This window comes from Pinus tabuliformis, chromosome 4_1, assembly GCF_031772625.1.
Source record: "Pinus tabuliformis cultivar Carrire ecotype Pingquan chromosome 4_1, CPIR1, whole genome shotgun sequence".
NCBI lineage: Eukaryota > Viridiplantae > Streptophyta > Pinopsida > Pinales > Pinaceae > Pinus > Pinus tabuliformis.
In genome coordinates, this window is record NC_142303.1 from 129537362 (window position 1) to 129552484 (window position 15123).

At 39.2% G+C, this 15123-nt stretch overlaps 1 protein-coding gene across 1 annotated transcript; it reads left to right on the forward strand.

The window, feature by feature from the left end:
• Nucleotides 1-327: 327 nt before the first annotated feature.
• LOC149174534 (rust resistance kinase Lr10-like) lies at nucleotides 328-2841 on the forward strand. The gene is made up of 3 exons (XM_089422624.1): nucleotides 328-1178; nucleotides 1284-1313; nucleotides 1397-2841. Exons 1-3 carry the CDS (start codon nucleotides 392-394, stop codon nucleotides 2506-2508), a joined length of 1929 nt encoding a protein of 642 aa, XP_089278750.1. The 5' UTR covers nucleotides 328-391; the 3' UTR covers nucleotides 2509-2841.
• Nucleotides 2842-15123: the final 12282 nt, after the last annotated feature.

Below are 15123 nucleotides of genomic sequence, written 5' to 3' on the forward strand. Positions count from 1 at the left end.
AAAAAAAAAATCTTACTTTGCTGACCTGAAAATCAATGGCACCGTATCATGCAACACCACCCCAGCTTCATTACTGCCCAAATCTGGTACTCTCTCATAATTTGACGGAATTTGACGAAATTTTTTTGTCATAAGGCTAGTTACCAGTGAAGTACAACCACAATTTTTTTTCCGACAATAACATTATGTCTTGAAATTATCTAAATGGACATTAACGTTCCATGAGTGCTTCGGATTTGAAATTTCTACTTGATCCCTAACAATCACGCATTCCTATTCTTCATATTTTCATTACAATTTTATATGACGCACCACTTGGCACCACCAAGGCAGCCTGCTGACTTTAAAAAAAATGTTGCTTTCTTGACCTGATAATCAAGGCCACCTTATCATGCAACACCACCCCAGCTTCATTATTGGCCAGATCTGGTACTCAGGATCGTTTGTTTCCAAGGCCGAAGCCCTTGCATCTCAGTTTCTCCCAATGGAATTACATGTTCCTCGCCTTCCCTCCTTCCCGGTACACTTGGTCTTTCTTATCCTTACTGCCTGCTCTGCCTCTCTATTCCCCTACTCCCTATGCGTGGACGACCAATATGAGTATTGCAAACATACAGGTAGTACATGTGGTAACGAAACTTATGAGTATCCTGTCGGGGTAGGAAAACATGGATGCGGTCATCCAAAGTTTCAGATCAACTGTGGACCAAACTCAATTCCAGTAATTGAGATTGATCAGTGGAATTACACAATACTAGACTTTCACCAAGATGACAATTCCTTCCTTATTGTAAGGGGCCAGAACTGCCAATTTCTAAACGATCCCCTTAGTAAAGTCCCCGAATTTGAAGACACCGCCTTCAGAATTAGGATTACATACAACTTGACTCTGTACGTGTACAAGTGTAAAGAACTTTTGCCGGTTTCCGGGAGATGTAATTCTAGTGTCTATTATAGTTTGAACCAAAGCGTGGAATGTCCTGGGAAAGGAGCACAAGTCACAGTTGGCGTGGCACTGACGGAATGGGTTTCCACTGATACAAAGAGAGATAAAAGTTGTGAATCGTGTAACGCGAGTGGAGGGACATGCGGTTACAGGCTTCCGGATTCAGATGCGGCGTTGCCGTTCGTTTGCTACTGCAAAGATGAACACAGTACCCACAAATGCCCCGCCCACGGTATGTATATATATGTGTAAAAGAGTCTCTGAATATTTAGGTTAAGTAACCGAAGAAGTAAATGAAATCTCATCAAGCTAATTGCCATTGATATTTGTGAATCAGGAAAGAAGGCGAACATTGGCGTTGAAATAGGTAAAAATACTGTCACAAAGTATTGATCTGTTGATGGGTATGGCTATGTTTATCGATTATTAAAATCATTTAAACAACTACAGGTGCTTCCGTTGGAGCGGCTGTATTCGTGGCAGCGGGATTATTAGTGGGTATAACGTTATATGCAAAATGGAGAAAACATGCTTCTCAGTGCTGTAAAACGAAGGTGGAGAAATTCCTAAAGGAATACGCTGACAAAATGCCAACCAGATATTCGTACTCACAACTCAAGAAGATCACAAACAACTTTGCAGAAAAACTGGGAGAAGGGGGTTTTGGTGTGGTGTATAAAGGAAAGCTCCACAACGGTACTCAAGTGGCCGTTAAGCTTTTGGATAGGCATAGACAGGGCGAGAGCACCGAATTCATGAACGAAGTGGCCACCATTGGGCGGGTCCATCACGTCAATCTGGTTCGTCTGCTAGGGTATTGCTATGAAAAATGTACAAGCTCACTGGTATATGAATTCATGGTTAATGGATCTTTAGAGAAATTTATATTTGCTGGAAAGGAGGCCGGGAAAATGTTGACATGGGAGCAATTATATTCAATAGCTTTGGGCGCTGCTCGTGGAATTGCATATTTACACCAAGATTGCGAGAACTGCATCATACACTTCGACATCAAACCTCATAATATACTGCTGGACGCCGATTTCACACCAAAAGTTTCTGATTTTGGTCTGGCAAAACATTGTGGAAAGGGAGACGTCCATATATCAATGACTGCCGCGAGAGGGACGCCGGGATATGTTGCGCCAGAGATTTGTGACAGTAGTCTGGGCGCTGTTACAGATAAATCAGATGTCTATAGTTTTGGAATGGTTTTGCTGGAGATGGTCGGTGGAAGAAAGAACATCGATTGGAATAGGAGCCATTCCAGTCAGTTCCATTTTTCTGAATGGGCGTTCAAGCTACTTGAGAGTGGGGAGTTGGGGATGAGATTAAGAAGAGAACTAAAAGAAGAAGACAAGGAGAAGGCCGAAACACTGATTAAAGTTGGATTGTGTTGCATCCAGAACAATTACAGGGATCGTCCAGCTATGAGCAGGGTTGTCCAAATGATAGAAGAAAAGGAAGGCGACGTGCCTAGTCCTCTCACGCCCTCAAATTCGTCATCCACTGCTTTCTCGTCTTCTGCGGAAGAATCTTCTTCAATTAAAACTAGATTCTAGACTTCTACGTTAGGGAATGGGTTGTAATTTAATTCAGTCTTTTGTGATAACCAGGGAAATTTCATCTATGCAGGTCTCATTCAGGGAAATTTCCTCTATGCAGGTGTAGGAAGGTAATTAGGTTCAATAATAGTTTATTTACTGTTATCTCTTTACTGTCTGTATCAGTAATAGGTATGCTCACTGTATAGTCTCAACGTTGGTGGAAGTTACCGTTATCTCTATTACTGTCTGTATCAGTAATGTGTATTGTCACTTATTAGTCTCAACTTCGGTGGAAGTCCAGGTTGAACGGAAATATAAACTTTTGGAAAATGTAAACATTTTAATTTTTATTTTTAATCTGTTATTTTTGTTAAATGAAATTGTTGACCAAGTATTGTAGTGTATAAATAGTATTTTGCAATGATCTTGATGTTTGAACTAGTAGTTTATATAATGACTATGTAATCACACGCAAAAAAATAAAATAACATGTTAATATGAGAAGTTTTACTGGTTTTGAATATTTCATATTACCTTTTTTTGGGTGTGTTTTTAATGTGTTTTAATCTGTGCCTCTAAAATCCAATATGGTATAGCGCATGTTTTAATCCGGGATCGCTCGTTACAGTGGTGATTCTTGAATGTATTTAGCAGGTAATATCGATGGATGGATGTGATCGTGTAATTGGTAGTGTAAGCCATGTTCTTTATTTTAAAATGAAGCAACAATGTCTTTATTTTAAAACTTCAAATAACTTTTGGCGGAAGCTTTGCAAGTTTTAGTATTTGTCTGACTTTACTAATGCCTATATTGTATCTTTTTCTAGGGTTCCAAGTATATTAAACACTTGTGCGGTTGCAGTAATGTGTATATTGTATTCTTGACTGATGCATGCAACTATTGTAGTGATGTGTATATTGTATATTGTATTGTATTCGGGACTGGTGGAGATCAATATTGAAAATGTTTCTTTCAAATTCTAACTATTGAGAGGACAGTCCGGTAACGTGTCCACATATATAATCGCAACAGACTGCTGTTTAGTAATTCTGATGTCATAGGGTTGTTGTAATTAAATAGGTTGTTCACATACAAATCACAAGGCATAATTCCTATTGCAAAATGACTTTTAGAGACTGCTATAGAACCGCTTCTCAAGATTAGTGATCAATCCATAAGGTTTGCTCATTGTATTAATTTTCATTTGAAGCTATCTGAACCAGATTGCGGCCCCATAAACGCTTCCTCTTAATATATTAGAGGTTTGTTGAAAACAGTTGTTTTTAATTTCTTTAGAATGATATTCAGGTCATAGTCTAATGAGTCTCTTACGGTAGTTTGGAAGAGCAATTTATGCTCTCCGAGAGAGGCATTTCTATTTACGAACTTATAGAATATGACATTAAGTTAATGCTAAGTTTTTGTATCAGAAGTTAACATTCACGTTAGAAATTTATCCCAACCAGCAAGATTGATGAACTCATTGACGTTAAAAATTTATCCCAACCAGCAAGATTGATGAACTCAATGCGGGCGTTGTCTAAGTAAGTCACAAATTTGCAGAGACTGCATTTTTTTTTTCAGAATTTGATAATTTTTTTCTTTAAAAAATCAGATTGCAATTAGATTGTTGGAGTGTTAAAAATTTTTTGATGATGAAAATAGATTCCCAAAGTCCTAACATTTGATAACTGTAACCTAAGTTTTCAAAAATTAATACAAAATTTTATTATAATGTTGTGAGAATTTCCATTATCATCTGAGGTCATCTCTAAGATTTTTAAACTAAGCGACTCATCACGCGCCATATTTTGTTTCAGGCAGAAGGTACGCGGAATTAAATTTGAAAATATCCACGCAGAATGGGTGAACTGTATTCAGATTTCTCCTCTTTTTTACATTTGCACCCATATTTTGGTTTAATACATGCTGTGCACTCATTCTAGAAATTCGATTTTTCTGTTTAGTGTACTGCACGTTATTTTTGGAGTTTAACTCTGTGTTTTTCACTACCAAATTGAAATTTGTTTATTTGTGTCTGGGTAATGGTGTCTATTGTTTCATCCTCTGCGTTAAGTGTGAGTAATATGATGTCAAAGTTTTGGTAGACAGCAGATTTATTAGAGTAAGTTATCAGAGAATGTGTCAAAGCTCTGGCTTGATAGTAGGTTGTTATAGTCAACAAAGAGTCGAGGTTTTAAATCAGTAAAATATGACAGCTTTAAGCACAAGTTTGATAAATTTATTGAATCCTCAATTTAATGGGAATAATTATGATTTTTAGGCAATTACACTGAATGTTTTATTTTGTTCTCAAAATATTTGAGATTTTGTAGAAAATGGGTTCCAAGAACCAGTTAATGCAACAACACATAATGCATTGACACAAGTAGAAAGAGATTTGCTAAGAGATAATAGGAAGAAGGACTCCAAATCTCTCTTCTACACTTTTCAAGAAACCCAATTGTTCTAAGGATCGCTGCAACAACAAAGTCGAAGCAAAGCATGGGATATTCTAGAGACAACATATCAAGGTATAGAAAATGTAAATACAACAAAATTACAAATGTTGACAAGAGATTTTAAGACAATATGCATGAAGGAGTCTAAGACTATAGACTCATTTTTCACATAAGTTAATGGATTCGTTACTCAAATCAAATCTCATGGTGAGATAATTGAAGAAAGGAGCATAGTTGAAAAGATTCAAAAAAGTTTACTAGCAAGGTTTGATCCTATTGTTGTGGCCTTAGAAAAGACAAAAGATCTCTCACAATTTTCAATTGATGAGGTTCATGTATCACTAATTTCTCATAAACATAGGCTGAACAGAAAAAGAAACTCTTCAATCGAGCATGCCTTCAATACACAAGTTTCGGTTGGTCAAGGTATAGTTGGAGAAAGATAAAATCCTAAATGTAGAGGAAGAAATACACACAGAGTGTGAAATAAACAACTTTTTTCCTGGGTGCGTTTTTAATGTGTTTTAATATGTACCTCTAAAATCCAATATGGTATAGCGCATGTTTTAATCTGTACCTCTAAAATCCAATATGGTATAGGGCAGTAACTCTTTCCATTAACCCTAAAGCTCTGTACATCTGCTTAGCCGTCACGTCAGAGAGAGGTCGAGCTCTGTACATCTGCTTAGCCGTCACGTGAGAGAGAGGTTGAGGGAGAATTGTAGCTCGATTCCACCATCTCTAGACACAAGAGAGCCATGCCTTAACCGTAAAGTGTGAAGCTGTCGGCATGCGATCGCTGTCAATAGAGGCTCACGGTCACCGTATAAAAGATCTGCGCAGCAAACCCACAATTGTTGAAGTTTCATATGGAGAAGCCATTGAAAGGCCGTCAAAGTTTCAAGCCGTGCCGTGAAAGCGCGTTAGCGAGAAATCTCTACCGAAGTTGAAGCACTTAGATAATTAAATTGCGTTTAATATATCGTTGTTGAAAAAAATATTTACGCACAGAGGTAGAGGGGAGAGTTTCGCCAAGCTTAATTTTGCGCAGCTAGATTTCGCACAGTTATACAAAAGCTCAATAAAACTGTTGAAAATATAATTTCAACTGTGCAACAGTTGAGCCATGCGGCAGCATGAAGACAATAACCGAGCCCTTCACCAAGGATCGGGAGGCATAAACACTCCAACATTATGAGAAAAACCAAATCGAAGGCTTAAAGATCCGCTTTAACCTCAGCCGTTAGATCTAACCGATCAACGGTCCAGATCGCGTCAGCGTATTGGCAAGTCGGCATATCGGCGAGTTGGAGCATCGGAGGCAGGCAGCGGCAGCGATATGAAATATCGCCGACGAGCGATCGCCGATATCGCATCGGCGAAGTCGAAGTGAAGGTCTTATAAAGAAGCTTTTGTGTTTGCGATGAGCAATCGCCGATATTGCTATCGGCACATCGCTATCGGCAATGTCATAGGGTCGGAGTCTTTAACATGAGTTTTGTAGCGATGCGATGGAGCGGACCCGATGGGTTTCCGGAGCCAAACTGTATAATATTTGAAATCCGCCCAAGGCCATCCTTTCATGATTTAGCAGTGTTTTGCATATGTTTTCTAATATATGGAGAAACAGAGATTTGGCGCGGAGGAGTTAAAGTGAGCATGGAACAGTACAACGTAGCAGGTAGAAGCTTTAAATTTACAGCATGGCCGAGAAGGAAGTAGGTTGCGTTCAAGCTCCTGCACATTGAATTCCCAGCGACCACAGTTAATGCTCAATTCAGCCGAGGACGAGGAGGACAGCTTCGAACAGTTTCCAGTATGGGACTCCATTTTTGTTCATTAAAACCATTCAGAGTTTGAATGTAAATATAGTTGATGTCGTGTTGAGGAAGACAGTAGTGGTGTGTGTGTGTGAGTAGAAGCGCAGCAGCGCAAGTGTATGTTTGTAATATGCAGCAGCGTAGAATGAGTTTGAATTTGAATGAATAGAGTTGAACTGTTTTGTAAATCCCTCTGAACAGCTGAGGAAGAATATTGTATCAAGCTTTTCATTTTAATGAATACAGATCCTAGTTTATGGGTGTAATATTCTGTTCTGGTAAATAATTTTTTTTTGCTTTCCGCTGTGTGAAAATCCTGGAGAGAAACAGAGCTTTGTTCTCTGTGTGCATTTTATATTGTGTTTTTGGGATTTTGACAGAAAAATACCCAACAGTGGTATCGGAGCTAGTCCAGGCTCTTTGAAGACTCAAAGAAGCTGAAGGAAGGTGTTGTTGCAGCAGTAAAACTTCTCCAGCAGTGTGAAGACTCAGCCAAAGGGATTCAGGTATTTCTCAAGTTTTTGAGTTATTGTTGAAGGAACAGTCAGTTGTTTTAAAAAAAAAACACAGTCAAGTAATTTGGAGTATAGATAAGAATGGCAAGGTCAAAGAAGAAAGCCTCCAAGCCTGCTAAAAATGTGTCTCCCTCCTCTACTAAACTAGAAGGCAATCCATTAGAATACATTTTATTTGAAACCCCAAAGTTTCATGGAAACTTTGATGTATGGGAAATAATGATGAGGGCTTTCCTAATGTCTGAGGGGATTGAAGTCTGGGAGTCAGTGATTGATGACAGCAAGATGGATAAAGAATCCATGGAGTATGATGCACAAGCAGCAAAACTAATCTTGGATGGACTCCCTGATTCTGTGAAGAGGAATCTAGGAAAATATACATCAGCAAAGGATATATGGGACAGACTGCATGACCTTCATGCAAAGGGAGCACTGACCATGAAAATGAGTCAAGAAGAAAGTCATGAACCCATCATAGAAGCTGAGAATGAAAAGCTTGACCTCATCAAGCTTCAAGTAAGAGAAAGGGATGAAGAGCTTACCAAGCTGAAGAAGGAGCTTGATCAATGCAAGAGGAAACATCATGAAGAAGTCATATCCATGACAAATCAGTTGAATGAAGCAAAAAAGCAGGTAGATGCCTTGACAAGCCAACTTGAACAAAGGCACAAGAGAGTGAACAAGCTTGTAGAAGAGATTGGACAGTACAAGGTAGAGGTCTCCTCCCTTAAGTCTGAACTACAAGAAGCCAAGAAGCAGGCACAAGGAGCTGAAAAGAAAATGAAGAGCAGTCAAGCAAATGATGAAGAAATCTCCAAAATGAAGACAGATATTATCTCCTTCAAAATAGTAGCAGCTGAAGCTACTCGTAGCAAGGAAGAAACTGAGGGACAACTAGCAAAGAAAAATAATGAATGTGAAAAGTTAGAAGAAGAGATTGTCTTCCTCAGGAAGAAGGTTGAAGGGATGAACAAGATCATGAAGAGCTCTCAAGCTCTAGATGACATGCTCAGCTATCACAGATCTCCATTTGATAAATCAGGACTTGGGTATGTAGGTGAACCCTCAAACAAGGATGAAGATGCTTTAAGCAAAGGAGATGTGAAGAAGCCAGAAAGAGATGGTGATGCTCCTAGTTCCAGCAAAGGCAAGGAGAAAAATGAAGGCAGCAATAGAAGAAATCCTGCTCCAAGTAGAAAATCAGCTCCAAGAAGAAATGTAGCTGATGTCAAGAGGGCAAGAGGCAATGGTGATCATCAAAGGATCTCAAGGCAGCAAGGCTTCAGAAGTACATCAAGGAAACCTCCATCTCCCAGGTACCAAAGTTCATTTTATGGTTATTGTTATGCTTGCTCAAACTTTGGTCATATGGCAAAAGATTGTAGAGCATTTCATGGAGATAGATGTTGTGGTCCTCGACAATCTCCAAGAAATAATTTCACAAGAAGAAATCATGAATTCTTATTCATGAATAAAGTTGAATGCTTTAAGTGTCATAACATAGGGCATATGGCACGAGACTGTAACTTAAGATGGGCTCCTATGCAAGCTAGACCCACACAAAAGAAGAAAGTTACACAAGTATGGAGAAGAAAAGAAATACAGTGTGAAAGCCCCTTAAGCAACGCAGCTGATCTAAGTTTGTTTTGAGAAAACTTGCCAAAAGAAGACAAGCATACATTAAAGGGGAGCTTGTAACTTTTTGTTGCTGAACTGTATTAACAGTCATTTGTTGATGGAGGATGTATTGCAGCGCAACAGTTGCAAATGAAATCTTTGTTAATCCCTCTGAAAGGTAATATGCAGCAGTGATGAAATCAGCAATGTTTTTGCTTTGTGTTAATGCAATATGCACAGAAATGCATAAGGAAGAAAAGATGGCAGCACTGAAATGTAAAGAGTAGCAGCGAGATAAGAAGTGTGCAAAGCATGGAGACCCTCACAGCAGTGGGAAGATAGAGCATAAGACAGCAGTTTGGAATTTTTTCTTTTGGAGCACATGGATTAGAATGAACAGCAGTTTTGAATTTTTGCATGGCAATGGAAGGTAGTTTCCTTCTATGTAATGTGAGAGAACATACTCATAGCAGAATGAGTGTAATGCACAACAGATGAAATGTTTTGTATTGGGAATGAAAATGCAAAGCAGTGAGAAGAAAATGAAAAGGCAAAACGCAGCAGAGCGTAAATGCCCAGTGGCTGAGAATGTAATGAAATTTCTCACACAACAGTGAAAAAAATGTAATGTTTTTTTATGCAATGCAGCATGTAAAGAAATGCATAAAGAAAAACAAGGACAACAGATTTTTAATGCACACTGGATGTATAAGAACGTGTGTGGCAGCAGAAAGCCAAAGGAATTGCACAGTAGTGCATTGTGTAAAAAAAAATGAAGACTAAGATTGTGTGAAGCAAGGGTGCATAAGAAAAGGCAGCAGCCTGTGTTATTTTTTTTGGAGAATGAAGTGCCAAGAGTATGGGCACACAGCAGTATGATGAAACAAAAGGCAGCCACAGTGCAAATTGCAGAGGCAACGCAGCAGCAAATAAAAACCCAGGAATGACAGTCTATGGTTATGGGTATGGACAACAGTGAATATGAAAAATGCAGCAGCAAGAAGTTATGGACACCAACATGATGGCAAGAAGGAGAAACACACAGCAATGCAAATAAGAAAATGCAGCAGCATGAAGTTTTGTTGAAGAAACGAAAGGTAATGGACAACAGCAGATGTAAAATAAATTTTTTCTTTACAGCAGTAAATGTAAGTATAGTGAATGTGTTGTTCATTGAATTGAAATGCAACATATGCAACAACAGTGAATGTAAAGAAACATTTACACACAACAGTGTAAATTTGTAAATTGGGACAGCGTAATTGTTCCAAGAAAGACAGACTATTTTGTCTTTGAAAAGTGCAGAAGCAGTGCAAGTGAAGACACAGCAGTGTGGGATAGACACAGTAAAGAAGATGGCACAACAGTGCAGCAAAAAAAATATGCATCAGCATAGGAGAACATTGTAATGAGTTTGCACACACAGCAGTGCAATGTTTGTTTGTTTTGGAACTGCATTTGAAGCAGTCATTTGGTGAAACCCTCTGTTAAAAGAGGAAGGTCCTTTTCAGCACATTGTCATTAGTGAATCCCTCTATCAAGAGGATGATGCTTTTCAGCATAGTCACAGGTGAATCCCTCTGTCATGAGGAAGGTTCTCTTAAGCACAGTTTCAGGTTAATCCCTCTATTAAGAGGAAGACAACTTTGTTTGTTTATGAACTGCATCAGAAGCAGTTAGTGAATCCTTCTATATGAGGAAGTGTTTGGGTAAGACCGAATGCCCAGCTGTTGAAATTAAAGGGGAGTGTTGAAAATATAATTTCAACTGTGCAACAGTTGAGCCATGCGGCAGCATGAAGACAATAACCGAGCCCTTCACCAAGGATCGGGAGGCATAAACACTCCAACATTATGAGAAAAACCAAATCGCAGGCTTAAAGATCCGCTTTAACCTCAGCCGTTAGATCTAACCGATCAACGGTCCAGATCGCGTCAGCGTATTGGCAAGTCGGCATATCGGCGGGTTGGAGCATCGGAGGCAGGCAGCGGCAGCGATATGAAATATCGCCGACGAGCGATCACCGATATCGCATTGGCGAAGTCGAAGTGAAGGTCTTATAAAGAAGCTTTTGTGTTTGCGATGAGCAATCGTCGATATTGCTATCGGCACATCGCTATCGGCAATGTCATAGGGTCGGAGTCTTTAACATGAGTTTTGTAGCGATGCGATGGAGCGGACCCGATGGGTTTCCGGAGCCAAACTGTATAATATTTGAAATCCGCCCAAGGCCATCCTTTCATGATTTAGCAGTGTTTTGCATATGTTTTCTAATATATGGAGAAACAGAGATTTGGCGCGGAGGAGTTAAAGTGAGCATGGAACAGTACAACGTAGCAGGTAGAAGCTTTAAATTTACATGGCCGAGAAGGAAGTAGGTTGCGTTCAAGCTCCTGCACATTGAATTCCCAGCGACCACAGTTAATGCTCAATTCAGCCGAGGACGAGGAGGACAGCCTCGAACAGTTCCCAGTATGGGACTCCATTTTTGTTCATTAAAACCATTCAGAGTTTGAATGTAAATATAGTTGATGTCGTGTTGAGGAAGACAGTAGTGGTGTGTGTGTGTGAGTAGAAGCGCAGCAGCGCAAGTGTATGTTTGTAATACGCAGCAGCGTAGAATGAGTTTGAATTTGAATGAATAGAGTTGAACTGTTTTGTAAATCCCTCTGAACAGCTGAGGAAGAATATTGTATCAAGCTTTTCATTTTAATGAATACAGATCCTAGTTTATGGGTGTAATATTCTGTTCTGGTAAATAATTTTTTTTTGCTTTCCGCTGTGTGAAAATCCTGGAGAGAAACAGAGCTTTGTTCTCTGTGTGCATTTTATATTGTGTTTTTGGGAATTTGACAGAAAAATACCCAACAAAAACAAAATATTCACTCACGGCAAAAAAACATAGTAAAGCACAGTGACGCTCGGAGCAACACAATAAAACTTAGGTTTAAATTCTAATTAATGAAAATACATTCATATGAGATTGAGGCTCATTCACCAAGTAAAAACAAGGTTTACAGTGATTTACACTTCACCAGGGGTTGCGAGTAACACACAGTAAAACACATTAACTGTTGTTTTCACGCACCCACCAAGTGTGGACAGTAATCGCATAAGTGTTTGTGGAGTGTGGGCAATAGTTGCGCAATAAATGCTTGCCCAATATTTACTAAACTTCATTAAATTCCTTAACTTCTGTGATGTGTTGTGAAATGGTTTGCGTGGTACTTCTATTTTGGCTTCAGTGCTTCCATCTTCAAACAAAGACACAACCTGCAAAAGTACTTCTGACAAGTATGGCTGCTGTCAGGGTGTTTAATGTGGTGGTTGGGATTAATATTTCCAACACTTCCCCTTAATCACAATTACCCCCATTGAAAATTCCCAAATAGTTTCTTAGATAAACAAAACTTTACGTGCCAATGGCTTTGTGAAGATATCAGCAAATTGTTCCTGTGACCTACTGTATCGCAACACAATTTCATCATTGTTAATCAGCGCTCTAATAAAATGATATTTAGCATCAATATGCTTGGTCCTCTTGTGAAAGACATAATTATTTGACAATGCAATTGCTGAGGTGTTGTCGTTCCCTCTTGGTCATGATGAATACCCCTTAACATCCTTCTCATCCAAACTGCCTGACACGTTGTTGCTATTGTTGCGACATATTCAGCTTCTGTTGTTGACAGTGACACTATTGGCTGCTTCTTGGAGGCCCATGAAATGGCTCCGGAACCCAAATGAAAAACATATCCTGACATGCTCTTTCTGTCATCGACACTTCCTGCCTAATCACTGTAACCAACTAACTTGAAATCACTTGTTGTTGTGTACAAAATGCCATACTGTTTTGTCCCATTGACATACCTTAGAATCCTTTTCGCGGCTTGCCAATGTGTCTCCTTGGGTGTCTCCATGAACCTCGACACCAAACTTACTGCATACATTGTATCCGGCCTCGTGGCGGCCAAATACATCAAGCTCCCTATCATGCTTTTGTATAATCAGATTGACATTGTTGTTGCAATCTTCTTTGCTCAACTTCAACCCCAAGACAGTTGGAGGCGGTGTGGGCTTTTTGTTCTGCATTTTAAACCTCTCCAAAATGTCTTCCACATACTTTGCTGGAGATATAAAAATGCTATTTTTTGTTTGCTTCACTTCTATGCCCAAAAAATATCTTAACATTCCCAAGTCGGTCATTTCAAATTCACTCTTCATGACTTGTTTGAAATCAGCGATGAGGAAATCATCACTTCTTGTAAAAATCAAATCATCTACATATAAGACAACAATAATAATCTTATTATCGCTCTCTTTGATGTAGAGAGTAGGCTCACTGTCACATTTGTCGAAACCATTTTCTAACAAGTAGGAATCTATCCTGTTATACCATGAACACGGTTCTTGGTTCAAGCCATAAAGAGCTATCCTCAACCGATACACTTTGTCTTCTTGGCCTTCTACCTCATAACCAGGTGGTTGCTCAACATACACTTCTTCTTTCAGCACCCCATTCAAGAATGTTGATTTTACGTCCATTTGATACACTTTCCATTTATGCTGCGCGACAATCGCCACAACTGCGCGCATTGTCTCCATTCTCTCGACTATCACGAACGTCTCCTCATAATCTCTTCCATGCTGCTGCTTGTATCCTTTGACAACTAGCCTTGTTTTGTGCCTTCCAATCTTTCCCTCAATGTTGTTTTTGGTCTTATAGACCCACTTCACTCCAATGACATGTTTTCCTTTCGGAAGGTTCACTAACTCCCATGTGTCATTCCTTTCTATTACTTCTATTTCTTCCCCCATTGCTGCAACCGATTTTTCTTCTTTGACTGCATCCTCAAAATGGATTAGGTCATCTACAGGACAAAACAAGGCAAATAAGGAATTCAGACCAGCGCTACTATCAACTTCATCTTGCTCATCAATTTCATTTAAATTTCTGGATTTTGGTCTTCTTGCGCTTGCTGAAGATGGGCTTGACATGTCACTTGGTGTTGTGCTTTGTAGCATGCTTGGAGAAGCACTTGCTTAGCTGTGTGACACTCATCTATTATTTGTTGATGGTGTTGCTTGCTGCGTGCTTTGTTGCATTTGAAGAGGAGTAGAGGGAGTCATTGTTGATGAATTACTTGTTGCTGTTAATTCCTCTTTGTCCTCATGTGGTATACATGCTTTGACGTTGATTGTCTTTTCAAAACTTCCATCCCATTCTTCCTCTTCTATAAACTACACATCTCTGCTGATTATGACCTTCTTGGTTAATGGATTGTAGAGTTTTTATGCCTTGGATTCATCACTGTATCCAACAAATATACATTTCTCCCCCTTATTGTCCAACTTCTTCCTCAAATCATCCGAGACATGTGCATATGCCACACATCAAAAAACTCTCATGTGAGTGACATTATGTTTTCTTCCACTCCATGCCTCTTCAAGAACTATGTTCTGGATGCTTTTGGTTGGACATCTATTCAAGATATATGCTGCACAAGTGACAACTTCAACGCAATAATCATTTGGAAAATTCTTTGCCTTCATCATACTTCTTGCCATTTCCATAATGGTCCCATTCTTCCTTTCTGCCACACCATTTTGCTGAGGTGTATACCTTGTTGTAAATTGCTTGTGAATTCCTTGCTCCCTGTAAAATCGAAGGAACTCATTTGAGATGTATTCACCACCTCTATCAGTGCTAAGGACTTTGATGTAGTGTCTGCTTTGATTCTCAACAAGAGCTTTGTATTGGCGAAAGTGCTCAAACACTTCACTTTTCTGTTTTAGGAAATATAACCATGTATTCCTTGTGTAGTCATCTATGAAGGTCAATAAATAGTAGCTACCACCAATTGATGGTGTCTGCATTGGTCCACGTAAAACTGAGTGGATAATATCCAAAGGTGTCTTTGCCCTTACTGACTTTCCTGTTAGAAATGTCTTTCTATGTTGCTTGCTTAAGATACATCCTTCACATAGGCTGTCTGGTTTTTCTATGAGTGGTAGTCCCTTCACCATGCCTTTCCTATGCAGCAAATTCAAACCTCCAAAGTTGAGATGTCCAAATCTCAAATGCCATAACCAATTTTCATCTCTTACCTCTGCTTGAAAGTTTATTTGTGTGACAGCTGCATCTTTTCTTCCATCCTTTTGTGAGTTCATTGACAGTTGTGCTTGTGCACCTTCTTCTTTCAAACCTGATATTA